Genomic DNA, 21,704 nt, shown 5'->3' with positions numbered 1-21,704 from the left:
GTATATACATAACAATTATATCCATTTAGCATCAAATAATCACCAAATAGTAATACTAAGGGGACCTTAATAAGATCATATATGTACTCTGCCACCTCTGATTTCGGATGAGGATCTCCAGTTTAGTGAAGTTACATGACTCTCTTGAGATTACATAGCCAGTGACTTAGCAAAACTGGGCCCAGAAACCAACTCTTCTTAACCTTTCTCTACACCTCACTAACTTTTATGTACTAAGAAAAGACAAAAATGCCAAGACACTCTCAACGTAAAATTAGAAACCAGTACAAAGAACAGCTGCTAGACTTAAAACAGACAACCAAAACTTTGAATTAAATATAGAACTCTAACTCAAAAGGTTTCAAATATCTGCTTACTGCTAGAGATTAGGCTTTTTCCAAGTATTTTCTTTTCTCTCAGGATTTTCAAGTGCAATGCTTTAGGTTCTCTGATGATTGCTGAGTTACATACAGCTACTTTTCTGTCATCCATGTGTTTATTTGCTTCTGTCTATAAGCTCCATTCTGTCGTATACTGACCACAGCTATTCTAACTGGACATTATGGCTTCCCATTTCTGAAGCACCTACGGTTGAGGTGGATTGAGTATACGAAAAGAAACTGGGCTATTCTGTGGAAATGTTTCAAAGAATAATTCCTGCTTTAAAAAAATTCTGACTGAATATTTGGCTCCCTATTTTCCAGAGCTCAAAAGAAAACAACTTCCGTTTCCTTGACGATAGGATCATCATCTCCAAAGACAGGAGTAACCACAGCTGTGATTCAACCATTATCTGTCCCTGTTCAACAGGTAAGTGTGCCTTGGACCAAAGCCCACAAGGAGTCAAACTCATTAGCAAGGAATATAACTTTGATTCTAACTAGTACAGTCCCTCGAAGTATTTTCTAAGTGGAAACACAACTGGAAGAAAATAAAACGGTAAGTAAAGTGCTTCCTTTTAATCCACTAAAAATAATCTTTAATCAAAACCACACCACCAATGAGTCAACATCTGCATTTCTACTGGGAATTTCTCTAACAGCGAATAATCTGATAAAATGGTATCTGTTTTAGCTGTGACTATTTGATTATTCCCCCACATATGTGCCCTCTTCCATTTAGTCAAATTCGTTAGCTCATTTAAAACAAATTAGAAGACAAGAAAAGTCCACATACCAACGAAAAGTTGTCCCATCCTGTAAGAACTAAACAGATAATAAGAAAAAACCAATTCAAATTCCTTGACTTCACCATGCATTTTTATGCTGTTTTTATTTCATTGTAAGACTGCTTTATCCAAGAAAGAACAGCTATATAAACTACTACTGGAAAGCAGCTGTAGTGAGTTTTCTTTGCAAACACAAACATGAAGTTTAAAAAAAAAAAAGTGAAAAATATTAAAATCTAAATGTCTCTAAATTAAATATATGTAACTTTCCTTTGTGCTATGATGAGTATCTTTAACTACAACACTCACAGAAGGCTCTGCCCACTCTTGAAATGTAACCTCATTTCTAACTAAATAAGTATCTAGTATCTTATTCTAACAATAAGTATGTTTGATGAGCGTCATCATGACTTCTATCAGCCTTTACTGTAATCTATTGAACACTCATAGGTGTTTTAGTAATTATAGTCTGTGACATATACTCTGTGATATGTGAAATATGTACACAGTAAAGAAAAGACATTTGAATTCATAAACTTGAAAAGAACCAACCAGTATAAGTTACTTGGAGATGTCGTATATACTAGCTATTTCCTTTAAATCCCTAAACTAGAGTACTTCATAGAAATATTCCTGATTAAAACAGTGGATTTTTTTGGTGTTTGATAGTTAAGTATTGATAAGTATTTAATGAATACTTAGCACTGTGCAAGGCATTTCATGGCAGAAAAAAAAATGTCCCCAGCTCCATTCCCAAATAGTTTATAAACTATGCCTGGGAAACAGGAAATATACATGTGAAACACTTCTTGAATAAGACAGAGTATATTAAGGTGTAACACAGAAGCCTGAGAGCAGAAAGACACATGCATCTAAACATGTAAATATCTTAATGTAAATAGTACAGTTTTAAATTCTACAGGAACACTGAACAGAAGGTAATATATCTCACTTTTATAGTTGGGAGAATAGGGTGCTCAGAGAAACTCCGTAGCTTTATTTTTAGAGGCAGTGTGACATAAGGGTTAATGCCCTGGAGCCAGACTGCCTGAGTTTGAATCCAAGCTCTACCATTTACTGACTAAGGGCCCTTGAGCAAGTGACGCAACTTCTCTGTGTCTGGTTTCTTCATCTGTAAAATGAAGATAACAATACCATCTATCTTACAGGATTGTCATGAGAATTCAGTGAGTTGATTTTCATTTGACACTTAGAACAGTGGCTGGCACAGAGTAAATACTATATAGGAGAACATATATTCTTTGGACATAGAAAGAGTGAAAAGTGAGACCAGGCCTCCTGATTCACAAGCCAGTAAAAAATCTTACAGAGATAATGAATAAGGCCCATTCTAGCATCACTATAACTCTGCCAACATTCTCTATGACATCCTGTGGCATGTTTAGACGCATAATATCAGATCACCATCATCTTAGGTTAAGAAGCTAACACTTGCTTAAATAGAAGTGAATAAATCCAGAGTGTTTGAAAATAAATGATTGTACACAAAGAAATATTTTCCATTTAGTACTTTAAATTTTTTATATTTCCCCAGAGATTAGTGCCATTCAGGGTTTTAGCACCTTTGCTTTTTTGCGCAAGAAAAAAATATGTTCCTTTTCTTTGCGTTTCCCATAATCCGTATATTGAAAAGAGTACAAGTTAAAAATAAGATAGGGAGATGTTTGATAATTTACTTTACCCTTCACTGCCAGTAACTTGTGCTTTTTATTCAATGAATCCAGACTATATTTAAAAATAAAATATAATGTCTGTGAGAGCTTTTAAAAAGACCCCTGTGGAAGTCCCACACACAGAAATCCATTTGGTAAGAGCATTTAAAAGCTCATGGATCCCTAAGGAACCAGGGAACTTTTACCTTGAATATCCTTTTGAATAGAGAAGAGTAACAGATGTGAGATGAGGAAGGCGAACAATGTCTGTACTGTAAAAGTAGACAGGCAGAGTGATATATGGCGATGCTTTCATTCACTCATTTCATTCGTGTGGAGCGATCCCAATAATGACAGGTTTCTTGAGTGCAACTTTTCAGCAATTTGTATATTTAGAATTTGATCCATGTGTCTCTGCTTTTTCAGGTTCACAGTCCAACTTCGTATCTCTGCCGACCTGATGGAACCACTTCTGCCTACTTTCCTCCTGTTTTTACAAAGGTCTGACATCTGCGAGTTTCATTCTCTGTGTTTGCTTTGGTCCTTAAATTCCATTCACATGTGGCCTCATGTAGTAGTCTTTAAAAATTAAAATGAACATATCAGTAGTCTGATTATCATGGTTCCCTTTGGGGCTAAATAGGTATCTATTGAATAACTGCTGTGTGACTATAGTCTTGTGAAGGGTCTGAGAAGTGTGGGTGTGATCAGTGACATGATAGAGCTTAAAACAGAGTGGAAAAGCCAAGACAGGTAGAAAAAAATAAGAAAAAATGCTGTGGAGGAAATTGCTTGGGAAAACCAGCCAGTTTTATAGAAATTCAAAAAAAATTTGCCCAACTTTCAATTTGGTCTAAGTTGGTGTTTGGCATTGCCAAGCTGAATGACACCCGTTTCATTGGTCAACTGCTCAACTCAGAATTGGTTCCATGTAGCATTTCTTCTCCTTCTTTTCCCCTCCTTTTGTTTTTGAGAAAATTATCAAACTTTATTGAAAGACATTTGAAAAGGCACAAATAAATGGAGAGATGTGCCATGCCTGTGGACAGATAGAGTGTAAAGAAGTCAGGACTCCCAGATTAATCTATAAATTTAATGCAAATCTAGCTAAAATTCCAACAGGTTCCTTGTATTTATTTATTGGTTCGATATAGAATTTGGCAATTTGATTCTAAAAGTTGTGAGGGAGAAAAAATGGCCAAGAATAGCCAGAGCACTCCTGACGAAGAAAAATAAGGTGGTCTTAGGGAAGACGTGGGATTTGTCCTCTGAGATATCAAGACTTTCTGAAGGTATAGAATTAGGATAGTATGGTGCTGGCAAAAGGTTAGACAAATTGATGAGTAATCAGAATGGAGTCCACAAAGACACTCTAATACCTACAGAAACCTACAGATCACTGCGTAAGGAATGGATTCTTCAGAGGTGAAAAAATATTACACTGGACTCCTACCTCACGTTTTTCACAAAAATCAATTCCAAATGAACTAAAGACAAATGTGAAAGGCAAATCCATAAAACTTTGGTGAGGCAGTAGGGAAGAGCATCTTGATTGTCTTCATGTAAGGAATGATTCTTTTCCTCCTAAGCCAGCCTGTACCCAGCTTTATTCAAGATCGTTTCATAAGTGGAGTATTTACTGTAGGACACAGGCAACAAGTGATAATAGTTGACAAGGACTTTAAAAGTCCCCTCCTGGAAAGACTAGCAAAAAAAAAGTCACATAAAACCCTACCCAAAATAATGTCAGTGTAGTAGCCAATGAAGTCATCCTTTGATGCTTAGAATACAAAATGTTTACAGAGGGTGCACGCTTCACATTTATATATAGTTTTAGAGCTTTTCACAAGCAGCTTCAAGAGATCATCACCAGGAAGTCTGTATTACCTGATGTATTATTGCCCAAGACACAGTTGATTTTGGGGGTGCCAGGGCCCAATGCACCTCTTGGTTTAAGCAAATAAAATTCATGCTGGTGGCATCAGGGGAGGAAAAGAGGATGTGAGATTTTGATTTCCCTTCCAACAGGGCTTCACCACAGGGGCCTGGCAGGTGGAAATGTTACGGAATTCCTCCTGGGCACCAAGAGAAATCCTCAAAACTAGACACAAACCCTGTTTCTCCATTGCAATCCAGCTCCTGAGACACTGACGTTCTATTAGTGGTATTTCCCCCTTCCACAAAAGAAAACCATGAAACGTTCTGTTACTTAACACACAGCTTAATGAAAAAGTAAAACAAAATTCTACATTTTTTAAAAATTTGATTTAAAAAAAATCGCAAACTGTAGAGTGACTGGAAGCACAGAGCACACCTCACTAGGCATCTCCAGCACCTTCCACTCTCTGTGTCCAGACTGTGGAACATCCCTGTTTTCTGCAGGATTGTTTCCTTCTTTGCATGCATCTGCTTTCCCCTTTTTCCCTTTGGGCAGCTTCTCTCCCTGCTTAGCAGAGTCCTTTTTGGGCTTGGTCTCTGGTTTTGGAGGGGCAGGTTTAGAAAATAAATCTGCTGATCCCCTCTGTAACTCAAACTAGCCTTCGCTTTGTCACCCTTAGCATCTTCTTTGGCCTTTCTCTTGGATGTGATGGTGACAGGGATGGCAGGTGGACGTTGCCAGTCTAAGAGGTGCCTCCATCTATTTCCTCATACTACTCTGGAAAAGATTCCGGGGTTTCACAGCAGGTCAGAGACAGAGCCAGCACTTCTGCCTGGGCCACTGGGCTTAGCTGGGGCAGCAGAGCTGGTGTGACCTGTGGGACACGCGTGAGGCCAGGGAAGCAACTAGCCTCATGTGGCATTTCTTCCCAAGAACCCCTCCAAGGAATCACAATATCAAGTGAACTTGATGTATGACAAGAGATGCCCTTGTATGGACCCTAAATACTAAGGGGTCCCAAATTCTACCCTGAATGGATGATCCAGATTGCCCAGTGCAACCTCTGAAGGTTGGCTCTCAGTCTTCTTCAGGGCTGCTCATTATGTTCCTGCAGGTTCTCCGAATGGCTAACTATGTTTATATGGCTTCTGTCAAGATAAAAAAGTTTGCTCCAGGAAGAGCCAAATTGTAATCCTGGAATAACCTATGGAGTTTTGACTGCTTAAGGTCCTTGGCGTATACCCATGTCCTACATCTCTAAGTTTCCAATGTTTGAACAAAACTCATAATCCTAGGAATAAATCAGAGTCTCCTTTGGTGCCTGAAAGCTCAAAACATGAAAAATATTTGTGTACCATTTGTAATCTACCATGAATGGCTTCCTGGACAAACCTGGAGGTGATTAATTAACTAATCCACACAAGCTGGACCCCATGAGCAACACTTTTTCTGCTATGTTCCATAAAATTAGCTCTCCCTTGGACCCAGTCACAAAGGAAGAAAATCCATTTAAAACCAGAGATTTCCTACCTTTAAAAATAAGGGAGGAGAAAGAACGCAATCAGAAGTAGTTAATAATCTTAACCTTTTCACTTAGAAAAAGACATTCTTGTTAACTATCAAAATTCTCATCAAATGCTTTCTCAGACTCCACATGAGACTTTTATAGTTCTTCTGCCAACATCATCGACTTTTAGAATTTCCTTAGAGCTTTGGCATACTCACCGCAGGCCATTTGCTACAGGATATTTTTTTTCCCAGGACACTATTTGTTGTCTCTTCAGATAATCTTAAACACACACACACACACACACACACACACACACACACACACACACTTCTTTTTTTGTGTGTGTGAGGAAGATCAGCCCTGAGCTAACATCCATGCCAATCGTCCTCTTTTTGCTGAGGAAGACTGGCCCTGAGCTAACATCTATTGCCAATCCTCCTCCTTTTTTTGTTTTTTCCCTTTTTCTCCCCAAAGCCCCAGTAGATAGTTGTATGTCATAGTTGCACATCCTTCTAGTTGCTGTATGTGGGACGCTGCCTCAGCATGGCTGGACAAGCTGTGGGTCGGTGTGCACCCGGATCCGAACCCGGGCTGCCAGTAGTGGAGCACATGCACTTAACCGCTAAGCCACGGGGCCAGCCCCACACACACTTCTTAATTTGAATTTGTTTGCTTTTGGTTGATGTACAGGTATGTTACTTTATCATAGCTGAATTATTTTAAGAGTTCTACCTGTACTGTATAAGATCTAATACCCTATAGTCACAAGTTTAAAGAGTCAAAGAGGTTAATTAGACCCCAATTCTAAGTAATCTTAGAGGAGGAAGGTAGAGAGAGGACATATGTAAGGGAACTATTAATCTTTCGATATTTAATAACAAGTATAAAAGCTTTACCTCTTTGCATCTATGAAGCCAAATTAATTTCTAATCTGTTGGATTGTAAAAATTTATTGGTCTGGAGCTGGATGGGATGGGAGGCCAAAGGCTAATAGCAAGGGAGGAGGAAATGAAGGTCAAGAAGGGAGAAGTGCTGCATCTTTTATTATTTTACTTAGAACCTCAAAATGAGAAAATACCAAAACCCCTTATCTTCATAAACCTGACATAGGAAACGAGTTGGGCAGAAGTGGTGGGGAAGTGCATGAAAAGGTTGGAGCATGTGAAAACAAATGTATGTCTTTTTTCTTTTCCTGTCTGGTTTTTATAGGAATCTACATTCATCTGGAGTATAATTGTTTTAAGAAGCTTGCATTCCACCAGCTTACTCTTAAATGTAGATAAAGAAAGGTAACAGTGGTTACCATAAAATTCCATAAATATGAGTCAATAAATTTGCAGACAGGCTAAAAATTTCTTCAGGGTTTATGGTAAACGTTACTAATTTCATTACATGGAGATTATGAAAAGCTGACCAATGGAGTTAAAGTTGTCTATCCTTGCCTGAGTCAGTGGTAATTATTTTATGATGCAAGTTTTGTGTTTTTTTCTCTAAGGTTTAGAAGTTTTATTCTGTGTTGTGAAATTGTTTAAGAACGCACCCAAGTCTGATGGGGAGTGTTTTCCTTGAATTTCAGGAACTACAGAACATAGCTGCATCAGAGGGCCAAGTGGTGGTTCTGGAGTGTCGGGTCCGAGGAGCACCCCCTTTGCAGGTCAAGTGGTTCCGACAAGGGAGTGAAATCCAGGACTCTCCAGATTTCAGAATTCTACAGAAAAGTAAGGAGAGGTGCCCATTCTCCCAAATCCAACTGTTTTATTCTCTCAGGCTTCAGAAAAACCAGGAAGGGTTTAGTCATTCACATGAATTGATTTCTATTTTCAAAGAGTGATGAGACAAGATAATGTGCAAATGCGTGGGGTCCAGTAAATTAAAGTTGTGATGTCACTTGTGGACCCCTTTGAAACTCTGATGAAAGGTATATATACTTTATTCAGAAAAAACGAACACATATATTTGAATTCAAAGTTGGGCATATAATTTTAGGAAGTTCACAAGCCTCCTAAAAGCTCTTCTGTGAACCACAGTTTAAAAAACGTCCTAGTGTAAACTGTTACTGGAATTCAAGTGTCTATGTTTATAGAAATATAAATGAATCTATCACTTTCTCTCTTTTGTATTATGGAGTTTGTCTATAAGATTTCTGTAGACATGTCCTAGATAGGTAATAGAAGAAGACAGGTAGATTTATTATTAGTGGAACCCCATTCTAATACTCTGTTTTGATTTATTTTTTTTTCTCATGTGGCCAACAGAACCTAGATCTACAGCTGAACCTGGTAAGAAGCTTTTTCTTTTTTTCCTCTGGTAATGTATCTTTAGGGTTTCAATAGCTCTTTGTTTCTGTTTTAAAGCCATAAGCAGAACAATGTTTTTGCAGTTGCCTGGAAATGTGAAACCCCCTTAAAGACAATATCTTCTTTATCATGGGGTCTGTACGCTGCATTTTACATCAACTTCTTTATTAGAAAAACATTAAGTTCCACTCAGACAAGAAGGTCAAGCTGAGTGACTTAAGGCTTTTTAAAATATAGTCTTTTATACTCAAAAAGCAAACTAAGCTAATGATGAAAAAACATCCTCTTAAAATTCCACTAGAAAAGAACAATCTGCTGTGTACTTCCACTGACCAAAACCCTCTAACAACCAGACTCCCCAGCTTAGAAATGTGTCTCACGTGAGAGCGGCTCAAAGATGTAAGCAAAATTGACCACCAGGCATTTCTCATTTGTGCACCCTGAGCCATAAACTTTTACTATTCTGCGAGCATAAGGAAAGTCATCTTGCCCTAGGATCTCTCTTAATTACCAGGTCATTTGACCTCATCAGAGTGCTATGTTATCCAGAAGCCTCAGGTCCAACTGTTCTCCTGACTCAGACTTCTTGTGTATTTTATGACTCCTCATGGACTAAAATGATGTTTGTAAAGGAAACAGAAATTTTTGTCTAGGTATTTCATAGTACGCCCTCCTTGAGACTACTTTCTTTTGTATTTTTCCCCACAGCAAAGTCACTAGTTTCACTTATTTCTTGTCAAAAGGGGGACAGATTTGTGCCTCTGCTTCAGCATCAAGCAGATCCTGCCATATTATCCCTTAGGAGCCATGACTTTGCTCTGTCCCTTCTTTGGGAACTTGTGGGTTCTCTGTGGGCCACTGCAGTCAGATTACTGTGGTCAGTCCTGAACCTCTGGCTTCTGAGTATTGGGTGTGATCCTATTAGGACCCATAAGGGATGCTGAGTAGCATCCTTAGGGAACAACTGGAATTGATCTACTGCCTTCTCGTCATGAGTTACAACTAGAGCATGTCACCCCACTTAATGGGTCAGTCACCACATCAAATACTGTGGTCACTTTCCAAACTGTGGAAATACATATTTTCATATTTTGTCTGTGACATGCCTTTGTATAAAATTACATAATGCTGGTTCCCTGATACATGGGAACTTCTGAGACTCAATCTACTACATGAGCTAATATGGAAATTCTGTAGCAAATAAGGGCACATCTTTTGCATTTACTGTTTTAAATAGACTTAGGGAGACAGAGAGAGAGTAGGAACCAAATATCTCTTTTATCTTCAAGAAAGTCTTTGTGAACAAATCTGTGGAGCAATTTATGTCTTTTGATGCTTCATGTACAAATACAACTAAAATCTTGGGCCAAAAATTTTAAAAGCATTACTACTGGAATGGATTAAGACGGCTTTTGATGTTGCATTTTGGATTCTGAGCGAGTTGATGCAACTCTTTTTCGTCATGTTGTTATCATCTACATAGGTAATGTTGATTTATTAAATGTCTCCCATGATCTTTGTTGGAAAATTGTAAACTAACCATCATCTGAAAATTCAAAACACTGGTTAGAAACTGCATGTTTACCTGTTTGAAAATTGGAAACACTCAATATACTGGCTAAGGAGGAATAAATTTTGGTGAGGGGAGAGAATAGAAACATCTTCTACTGCCCCCACCCTTACCTCTCACACCACATACACTCCTGTTTCAGTTATGGTTTGCTGTTTTGCTTCTAGAATATTGTGTTGATTGTGCATTATTTCATAAAACAGCAGCTTCATGGAATAATCTGACCTCTAGAACTTACTTAAATGCCTTTTGGTTTAACGTGGCCAAATCATGAAGAAAAGAGCAAGATAGGAAGGCCTTCATTTGAAACTGCATATCCTAGCAATGTAGAAAAAAGTTTCTCCTCTCCACGTTCGCTGAATTTTCTTATTTTTCTTTTCCCTTCAGTTATATCTGCAAGCATTTAAGAAAACAGACTCCTCCATTCCAACCACAATAATAGCATTTGCTGAAAACAAATATTTAATGGCAGAGAAATATTTCAAGGAAATCTGTCAATACAAGGAAAAAAACATATACAGTCAGGAGCTAGTAAAAACAAAACACAATTAGTTTTCCCTGACCTCTAATTATTTCTCTACAATTATATTTACCATGACACTCCTAGAATTGCTCCTTTCTCTTTTATAGTGGAGCATTAAAATGCTCTGCTTCAGGAAACCTACAGTTGGCATGTAGCGTTAAATAAAATCCATGATCATATTTTTTAAACAAACAAAAAACACTTTAAACACATGAATGACTATTCAAGCGACTGCTTATGTGAGTTGTTATGAGTAAGAACTTCAGAACAAGCAAATGTTAAAACATATTTGTATTTAAACAATGTTTTGGCATGCCTGACAAAACTAGGTATGATTATGATTCTTTTACTAGTAGCCAAATGTGTTGTTTTACGTTGACCTTGAAGTTGACCATTGACATTGTCAGGGAAAAAACAATATATATATTGAACTATTTACTTTCCTTAAATGACCTGGTTGACTATTATATCCAATGAAGCACTGAACTGTTCAACCATAGAGAATGTACGTAGGAACTGGCTTCCCTGTTGGCTGGTTTTTAGCCACTGTTTTAAATGAAAGGAGAAAAATAGACATGACAATACATCTGAGGCAAGAGATAAATTTTATAGGACTAGGTCAGTAATGTTTTCCAAATGCTAAAACATAAATAGCCCTTGAAATTCAGGAACACATTTAAGCATTCAGATTTTATTACCCTCTCTTCCTGCTCTCTTCTCTTCCTCTGACACGTTCACTCTTGTTCATTCCTCCCTGGCTGGTGTATATGCTCTTTCTCTCTCTGTCTCTGTCTCTATCTCTGTCTCTGTCTCTCTTTTTCTCTCTCTCCCTCCCATTTCACTCCCCCACCTCCCTCCCCGTGCCATCTCCCTCCTTTCCTCTGTTCCTCCATTTCTCTCCTTCATTCTTTTTATCTCTTTTTCTCTTCTCTTCACTCTCCTTCCTTTTCTTATTCATGTGTGAGATGTTTTAAAGCTCTAGAAATAAAATTGAAAGTCACTATTACCTACATATAGCCCCATTAGGGATTAGATTTTTAGATAAAGAAGGAAATAACAGATTCCCTCCCAATGCATTTGTGCAACTGAAACAGGTTTTTCTTGTCACTACCGTGTTGCATCTGTCTAATGTGTTTTACACTCCCTTCTCTGTCTAGACAGAAGTCAGCTTGCATCACAAATCTCTTCAGACTGTTTTGTGAATTAATAGCTAGTCAGCTTACTTAAGACCAACATCCGTTTGTCATATTACCTGCTCTGGCTTTCTTCTTTGACATTCTGACTTTACCCTGATTGAATCCTTCAAAGACTAGTCTGAGGGGCGTGGGGGCACAGAAGACTCATTTGACAGCTGTTAATACTCAGGCCCTTACTCAGCTGTCTGGAAACAGCCACAAACTGTATTGAATTACTTCTATAGCATTGTTTAATGGCACACAAAATTAAAAATACAAAAAAGGTGTCTTACTGGTTGGGGAATTATTAAAGTATAGTGCTTCCTACTTTCAGTATGAATCTCTGCTAACCGGTGCACCCATCACCCTGTATCTTGTACAGCAGAGTCCATGTCTTGATTCTGTGATTCAAAATGTGAAATAAATGATATCTTGTTAAGTGTACTAAGGTGCTGAGTTGTAGGAAGACAAAGGTGAGGATGTTTGTTGAGACCCAATAGATTGTACATTGTTAAAAACTTAATGCAAGTCCAGGTTAAGACGATGGGTTAAAAAGTGGGTTCTATAAAACCTGTGGTTCCCAAACTGTGTGACAAGGTGCCCTGGGGCACACACCAAACTGACAGAGGTGCTGTAATATGTTTGAAATTTTTGATGCGAACACAATGATACTTGACACCTGATAGATATAACTACTAGCTTGAAATAGTTCCGAGTTTCAACATTAGATCACTCTGCATTCTTTTGTATGACATCATATCTTTGTGCAACTCAGTTTTTGATGTGTGTGATAAAAAGCAAGTCCCACGTGAAAATCAATGTGGAACATGAGATGAGGCTGGCTGTGTCCAATCTGATTCCCAGAAGAGTTGTACAGCACCCAGCAGATGCACACATCCATTAGTAAGGAATGGTGGTTATTTAAGAATGAAATAATAATATTTTTCTTTCAATTTATGTGTATTTTTTTCAGACAGTAACTAACAAATTAAGACCTAAATACTTGAGTTCTTTGGAAATAATTACTTAACAAATGAAGCTGTTAGGTATATCTTTTGACTTAGGAGCGCCTTAAAAAACATTACTGAGACACTTAGGGTCCCAGGAACCAAAAAGTTTCGTTTAATCTCTGAGGAGAGAGGGGAAGACTCAAGGCACCTTTGAGTGTGCACCAAAAAGAAATCAGAGTGACTCTTTGAATTCTAAATGCTGCATGCTCCCACTCCCAGCCCTCTTCCTGCACTCACCTTCTAGAATGCTGGCCTGTGAACTTTCCCTCTCCTGGCAGAGACTGAAGGACTCTTCTCTGGGCAATCTGAATGGCCCAAGACAAAAACATCCATGGATAATGATATGGGAGTTTCTTCACAAAGAAGCCAGCTAGATTCAGCTAGTGGGAAAGCCAAAGTTGACGAGCTCGTCTCTCATGCTCAGAGTTTCTTGTCAACTCACAGCCACGTCAGACAAGAAGAGATAAAAGACATCTGAAGAAACCTCAATCATGGATGAGATAGAAATAAACAAACCAACTCCCCTAAAAAGCAACTTGGAGAAAACAAACTTGCAAAGAGAAGCAAATGTAAAAACTAAACAACACTCTCCTCAGAGAGATAAGAAAATCAGTGCATCCGAGAATTAAAAATGAAAAGCTATAAGAAGCGGGGAGGAACGTTTGGAAAATAAAAAGTTCTTGGAATGAAAAAGTTGGTAGCAGAAATAAAAGTTGAAGAAATGCCCCATAAAGTAGGGCAGAAAGACAGAGAAAAGGGATATAAGTGAGGAAAGATAGGAAAATTAGAGACGCTTACCCACTCAGGTAGACAACACGTGCATAATTGCGATTCTAAGAGGAGAGAACAAGGGGGAGAGATTATCAATGAAATTTTTTTTTTTAATTCCTCAAACTGAAGGATATCAGTTTGCAGATTGAAAGGACACACTGAGTGCAAAATGTATGAAAATACATTCACAACACTGTGCATCACTGTGAAATTTAGAATATCAGGACAAGGAGATGATTCTACAAGTGTCCAGGGAGAAAACATCAGGTCACACACAAACTGACCATATCAGGATGGCTTAGCAGCCACACTAAACACAAAGAGACAATGAAGCAAAGCCTTCAAAATTCTGAAGTAAAATTACCTCCAACTTAGAATTCTGTTCCCAGCCAAACCTTCAATTCAATATGAAGATGTAGGAGAGATTTTTCAGACTTGTAAGGTCTCAAAGATTTTCCTCCACAACACTTTATGTAGGGTGTGCTTCACCACCACAAGAGAATTCACCCAGAAAGAGCAAGACGTGGAGGACAGGAATCGGGAGACCAAATACAAGTGAGAGACAAAGGGAACCCCCAGGAGGGTAACAGCTGTGCGTCAGGGATGGAGGACGACTCCAGACTGGAGCAGTGTGACTCAAGAGACAGGTACATTGAGGCTTTGATCACTAAGAGTTCATTGCCACTGCTCCATCCTTTACCCTGATGACAGAATGCCAGGGTGGTAAGCCTGACTCACGTTCTTTTCTCTACTTGGCCTGTCCTGCTCTCCCCTCCATGCACTGCCTCCTGGATCAGCCGAGAACACTTATTTCACACCCGCCCCCACAGAAGTATTCTGATTTGATCCAGTGCTGAGATCTGGAAGTTGGCCATGTTGAACTTAAAAACAGAAAGTATGGAGACACCCACTCCACTCTATTCCTGCTGGCTGTCCAGTTCTGCCCCTACTCAGCCCCACTGAGGTGAGCCTTATATTTCTGAGGACCCACTCATGACCTTGCCTGCTGACTACCCCTGTGGGGGCTTTTGTAAACTCACAGGGAAGTTAAAGCCAGTTCACACCCCCTAATAGATTCTGGGAGCTTTTTTCTCAGTGACAAGGTTGCTTTTTCTTTACACAACATGATTTGCGCTTGTTACTAAATTTTTTAAAACTAAAGAACACAGTTTTGACGGATACATACGTATGTGGTAAACACATAAAGAAAAGCAAAGAAATGATTATCTCAAAAGGAGAAGAAGGAAGATTCAATTGGGGAGGGCATACAGGGCATTTCCAAAGTATTGGTAATATTTTATTTCTTAGATTTAATGATGAGTACAGAGGGGTTCGTTTCATGGTTATTCCTTAAACTGTACATTTAAAAAAACTTCTCTATATATGATACAGTTCACAATTTTTAAAAATCCTTTGTAAATATTTATATGAGCATTACATTTACCCACACTCACCCTCATCTTGTTGATTTTAGCCCAGAATTCTTTTTTATGAATTGTGTTAGCCAAACCATATGATTTGGAAGATAAAAGCTGGATTTCTTTTTAGTTAGGCCAGACCCCTGCTCCCAAGAAAAAAGAAAAGCCGTGAAGGAAGGCATTTATGAAAGTCTCCCCTTATGACCCAAGGGACCTAGTAATATTATCCTTGCTGCCTCATCTTTTCATGAGTTTCTGCAAACAAAATGGTTTTGTTTCTATTTAACCAAGTGTTAAGTATGTCCAAGAACTTGAATGAAATTCAGGGTTGACTTCTGGGAGATACTGATGTGATTAATTTTTAGGTAACTATAACAAACAGAATTTATCACCAGCAAAAATAGTTTCTGATTTGATAATTTATTATATGCCCTCAAATCAAAACATTTTACTTAGGAAAATTGGATTAAAATGGATCATAATTACAGTTATTAATAACTTTAAAATTTTCCATTTATACTGGAGACGCTTTTTTAGTACCAATAAGTAAGCCTCTAACTCCCTTTATTTGACATAAGCAGTTATTTCCTGATTTCCATTCCTCACCAAAATGTATTTTACAGATGGCTTAAAGTTCTTTGTTCACATACGATGATACCAGATGAAAATTCAATATTACAACCTGGCACATCTCATTTCCTCATGGCTTTCTTCATTTTTATAATGTCAGAACCATAAAGCTATGATGCTCCTTTTTCTCAACAAAATGTGAGCCTGTTGTCTCTTTTGGAAGAGGTTCTAAGAAAAGAAAAATTAAATAACCTTTGGGGCATTGGATTAAAATTTTATTTAGTAAACATAACATATGCATGAGACATAACAATGCATGAAGCTCACAATTGCAAAAGACCACCCAATGATTTTTAATTTTTTCTTTTTTTGTTCTGTAAGTCTGTAACATTTTCTAGGTGTTCAGTCGGTCATTGACTCTATACATGCATGCATCTTATTTTATGCAATAGAACTATTCCTGAAAATTCATATAAAATGAATTTTGTTCAGTCACATTTGAAACACACAAAGGAAGCTTGCAGGAAAATCAGCCTTACTGAGAATTCCTTTAGAAAACAGTCTTTCTGTAAAGAAAATGTTTACTTTTTTGCCCCCTCAATCTAAATTTCATCCATATATTTATTTAAAAGTATTTATGGAGAGTGTAACAGATGTGTGTTCTGTGTAGGAGATGCTCAGCATATGGCCATGAGCAATACAAATGCCCTCTCCTCTCAAAGAGGTTATTCTCTAGTCAGGGAACCAGAAACTAACAAACTAATTGCACAATAAATTAGTTATAGTTGTAACAGAGTCTCCAAGAAAGTTTGCCATCCTAAAATTGCATATAGCTGATAGATCTGACCAAGTCTAATCAAAAAAGGATTCTCTGAGAAAGTAATGTTTAGGTGGAAATGTAAGGCTAAGTAGGAGAGAGCTTGAGACTTAAAAGAATGTGAATTATCCAGGAGGAGCTGCCCAAGAGCCAGTGTGCCCAGAGCTCAGAACGGAAGGAGGTGAGAGGCGCAAAAGGAACCTGGCAAGAAAGAAGGGCCTGGTCATTTAGGGCTTTGTGACCACATTAAAGATTTTTAGTTTATCCTTAAAGTCATGGAAGGATGAAGAGGTGATACAATTTCATTCTCAAAAGGGCCCTCTGGATTAGAAGGGGGAACTGTATATACAAGCTCAGGTTTTCTTAGAATGGCATAACTAAAAAAGAAAAAATCACAAAATAGTAGATAACAAGAAGGAACTCTAAAAGTTGTCAAGATTATCATTCTAAAACCACTTTATATCATCCCTGCTAGATAAGATTTTATGTTGTTTTTAAATGTAGGTTTCAAAGCTCAGAATTATGTCTATGTTTACAGTTAAAGCATAGAACTGGCAGTGGGCATTTCTCTAAGAGTCTCCAGACACTCTGCTTTTCCAGATGTAAATAATGAAAGGTTGAGAGAAGACCTTTCCAGAGAGCACCGAGCCCTGGGAAGATAGTGCAAGTATGGAGGCAGTGGTTGCCTGGGGAGGAAGCACCTCGGTGCTGCTGAAAGCTGGAAAGGCTTCACAACTCCCAGCAGCATCTGCTAAGAGGGAACAAAGGTGACCTACCTCTGCCTGAAGCCCGTCTCTCAGAGGACAGCCAGTATGTGAGGGTTTTTTCCCAAAATCCAATAAGATTGGGCTGTTCATTTCTTCTAATATCAGCATGTCCACAATACAATGTACTTTTGACTGGGCTTATATTCTATTCCAATGTTATCTTGTCTGTTAGAGGACACAGAGCCCATCTCCTTGTACAGATGAATTTCTAGTGAATTATTTGGATAGTGAGAGTAATTAAAAATTTCAGATTCAGGAAACTGTTTGTTTCTCAGCTTAAATCTTTCATTACCTCGTTTTACATTGAGTTTTTTGTGTCCTGAACTAGGTAAAAAAGCAGAATGACTAGAGACGCTTTCTGTTCTAGAAAAAACGAGCATGCATGTGGGAGTCAGGACGCCTACTTCAGCATTGTGGCTTTAACATTAATTAGCTATGACCTTGAGAGAATCACTCTGTACCACACCTGAAGAAATGAGGGATTTGGGCTAGTCTCTAAAATTCCTTTCAGCACTAATATTCTAAGTTTTATTTACCCTTCTCTGGTTAAGTACACTTTTAACTCATTCTGCAACCATATGTATTCAATTTAAAAATTCTCGATCCTTTGTGCCTTTCCAGATACATCTCACTTTCCAAATGATTAATCTTATGTGAGTCTCCAGCTTGAATTATTTCCACCTTTTCTATCTACCTCTTCAATTGGAAAGCCAAGAACTGTGTACAGTACAGTGAAAAAAACACACAAGATTACCTCACGTTCTCTGTTATTTATTCTGTTATTTTCCTTCTAGTCAGTGAACCTTTTAATCAAATAATAATTGTGTATTTGAAATGTATCAATATCTCTCAAACCTTTACCTGAAAACCCTGTTCTTAATATGCTAAACACCTCTAGTCAGGATTCATTGATATTTATTGAGCCAGAAACTATGCTAGGTCCTATAGGGCAGTGTTTTTAAATTGTGGATCATGATCCATGAAAGTGGATGGCAACCACCATTATTTTAAAATAAAATAAAATAGAATAGAAGATAGTAGAGTACACTTCATATAGTAAGTTCAAATATTTTGTGAAAATTTTATTTCTGTTGTGTATGTATCTATACATGTGACTGGGTCAGACATAAAATGTATTTCTTTCTGTGGGTTCCAATCAAAATGTTTGAAATCCATTTTTTTAGGACAAAGTTTTCCATACTTTCCTGAAGATAAAAATGATCTGGAAAGTGTCTTTTTTAAAAAAAACCTCAGTCCCACCCCAGGTCTACTGCATGAGAATCTCTAGGGGAGAGGAGAGGCCTAGGTAATCCACGTGTTAAACAAGTGCCCCAGATGATTCTTATCATCCAACAGGTTTGGGAAACACCTTCCTAAAAGATTATGATGTTAATTAACAGTAATCTCCACCCGATCTTATAAATAGCCTACCCCAAAAAGCCCAATCTTATTGAGGAGCTATTGAATATCAGCACATATTCAAATTTAAATAATAGTTACATCTAGATCCTTGACTGTATATCAAGGGCCAAATATAGTATAGAAATAAAACTGGAGTAATGCAGAGGCCTGCCTATTGCGTAGTTGCCAATTAATTTTTCTATCCTTTAGTTTTTCTTCATCTTTTTAAATAAGAATCACTGATTTGAAAATATCAAAGTAGCTTAAACATACATTACACCTCATAGTTTACACCATGTATTCATGATGTTTTCTCAGTTCCTGCAATGCAACTTGAGATAGGGGACCTTTTGCACTGATCAAGACTAAGGTGAGCAGAGGTGAGCAGGTCTGAGTTCATACCTTCCCTCCCTATGACACCACAGCTGTCTGTTTTATGGAATGTGGCCTTATCTGAGCCTTACTTACAGAAACATGTTATTGAAATTATAAAACACAGTATATAACTTAGATGCAGAATTTGAATAAATAAATTTTTCCTTTTGCTATTTTTAACACTATAGCAATTGTAAGTAAATAGTAAATAGTAGCAGTAAATATTCTGCTAATATTGAACCCAGTTGGCTTTGTTTTCCACCTAGGTAGTAAACACTGGGAAAGCCAGAAAATTCTGTGTAATATTATCCATATAAATCCACATTTGCACTGGGTCCACCAAATATATCTTATAACAGTCTATGTTGATTGCAAAATTTAAAAACATAATATGTGTTACTCAATGGTGAGACATCGAGGTCAGTTCATTATGAGTCAAATGAGGCCTGATGTTGCCATATATAAAACTACCTTCTGCAGCATAACCTAGCATGGTCACATTATATTACCCAAAAAAGTGTTCCAGTTAATTGTGAAAAACTAGGGCTTATTTTTTAATTAGCCAGTATTTTTCACTAATTCTAGCACAGGAAGTCTTCAGTGATACCATCATTTCAAAAAAGGGAAAATAATTTTGTTTTATTTGAAACAAAGCTACATTCTTAAGAACTCAGAGCATCTTGTAAATGAAATAAATGCCATTGAACTCTCTTGAAATTGCTGTACTCTTTTGTGCTGTTCTTACAGTGGTGCACAAATTAAAAAAACATACAGAAGCTGAAATAATCTCTCCCTTTATATGACTGGCTAGTTCTGTAGCCTCTTTGTAATAACAAGTCATATTGTACAGATATCAGCTTCAATGTATATGTTTGTCTGTTTTAAATTCAAATTGAAACCTCATGAAAATTTTTAACGCTATTATTTAAAAGGCAGAGAAATGTATACCTGTTTATGTCTTTTAAATTTTGTACTACCTATTCAAGTAAATAAATTTACAAGTAACAAAAGGTAGGGAGAAATCTTAAGTTTATAAAAAGGAAAAGGAAGACAATTCAGGAAACTATATTTGATTTTGTTTTTAATGAACTCTATAGGAAGGGTTGCAAAGCTATCAAGAAAAGTGAAAGGAAAAGGCAGAAAAGATACTATCTTTGTGATTATAGGATAGTTACAATGTATCTAATTTTTGGTCTATTTTCAAAGATGCTGCCTAGTCAACCAGAATTTTAATCCCTCCAGAAGTCTGAAATAAACAAACACCTAGAAATTTTTAATTGCCTAAAAATCTTAATTCTATATTATATTCCACACCTCTGTCATATATTTCAAGAAATTTTTGCAAAATAACGCTATCTCGCGAACACTTTTACTTGGAACTGACTTAACTGCCTTTTTAACAAAGCATAATTTTGAAGGAAAGAGAAGAAAGACTAAAAATTATCCTGTCAGCATGTGGGCATTAAGGATGTAAACTTTGGGAGTTGAAATAGACTCGGGATTTTCTAATCCACATCCTTATAAGAGGGACGTGTTTTACCCCCTTAACAAGGTTACAAAACATCTGAAGGTGAGAACCATGAATTATTTGTCTTCATGTCTGCAGCTACAGAATATTAAGTATTAGATGTTCTCTTAAAAATACTCAACAAGTAAATGGATGAATTCTAAAAGCTCCTAGAAGCTGTTCACAGAAGGAGATTCCAGATTTTATCTCAAAAATCTTTCTCTTATAACCTTCCACTAACAAGTCCTTCCAATCATTTAACCTACCTTCTTCCCTCTTGCTGCAGTGATGGACCATTTATTCTTCTTCTTCAAAAAAGATAGAGAATATTTGAGCAACTTCTTGTATTAATTTTTTTACATTTATGGTACCTATCACAGTGTTTTACTTAAAGTAGATACTGTTTGTGTTTAAATTAGCATTTATTTCCAGTATTGTATTCTTCATTTCTGATTGGTTCTTTCTTATATCTTCCATTTCTTTGTTGACATTCTCACTGAGTTATCCATTCTTCTCCCAAGATCAGTGAGCATCCTTAACACTCTTTGAACTCTCTGTCGGGTATGTTGCTCATTTCTGTTTCACTTAGTTCCTTTTCTGGGGTTTTGTCCTGTTCCGTTACTTGGAATGTATTCCTTTCCTCCTCATTTTGCCTTTTTCCCTGTGCTTGTGTCTATGTATTAGGTAGGTCAGCTATGTCTCCTGCTCTTGGATAGGTGACCTTATATAAGTGATGCCTTATGAGGCCCCTAGTGTACTTCCCTCAGTTCTGAATGTTCCAGGAGTGACCCCTATGTGGGTTACGTGTGTCCTTCTGTTGTGGCCTGTTTGCTCTCCCTGTAGGCACCCAGGGAGGCTGGGTTATGCTCCTGGCCAGCTGTTGTAATGCTCAGCTGCTTGTAGTTGTTGTGGGCCCCTCAGTCTCTTTATCGGGTGTGGGGAGCCCCAGCACATTTGGCTGCAAGTTCTAATAGCACATTTGTGTTGCAGTATTTCTTTTAAGTGAGTAGGTCCCCAGCGTGGCAGGTTGTTAGGCTCAGGGCCTTACAATTGCTATAAGCCACCAGCCTTTAGGTCTCTTGTCAGCTCCCTGAGGATTGCAGCTGGGTGGGGCTGGCCTCAGGCACAGGAGCACCCAATTGTTTCAGGCTTTGGAAGATGGGGCAAAGCCCCTATGTGGGTCTTTGAGAAGCACAAGTCTTCCGCAGCTGACAAGCCCTGCCGCCCACAGGTCCACATACACAGTCAACACAGTCCTGCCCCATGTGTGCGC

The 21,704-nt window shown here is 37.8% G+C and overlaps 1 protein-coding gene and 1 pseudogene across 1 annotated transcript in view; one reads left to right on the top strand and one right to left on the bottom strand.

Moving 5' to 3' along the window:
* PALLD (palladin, cytoskeletal associated protein) overlaps positions 1 to 21,704 on the top strand; it is a 241,680-nt gene that overhangs the window by 11,848 nt on the left and 208,128 nt on the right. Inside the window, exons 3-6 of the mRNA XM_087437441.1 lie at positions 705 to 810; positions 3,268 to 3,342; positions 7,807 to 7,948; positions 8,486 to 8,509. Of these exons, the coding sequence (XP_087293567.1) occupies positions 705 to 810; positions 3,268 to 3,342; positions 7,807 to 7,948; positions 8,486 to 8,509 (347 nt within the window). The remainder of the gene's footprint in view (positions 1 to 704; positions 811 to 3,267; positions 3,343 to 7,806; positions 7,949 to 8,485; positions 8,510 to 21,704) is intronic.
* Positions 5,160 to 6,455, bottom strand: LOC147915792 (high mobility group nucleosome-binding domain-containing protein 4-like; annotated as a pseudogene).

This window comes from Ceratotherium simum, chromosome 12 (genome assembly GCF_057802395.1).
Source record: "Ceratotherium simum simum isolate JZ-2026a chromosome 12, ASM5780239v1, whole genome shotgun sequence".
NCBI lineage: Eukaryota > Metazoa > Chordata > Mammalia > Perissodactyla > Rhinocerotidae > Ceratotherium > Ceratotherium simum.
The sequence above is the reverse complement of the archived record's forward strand: the minus strand, read 5'-3'. Positions and strand labels throughout refer to the sequence as shown.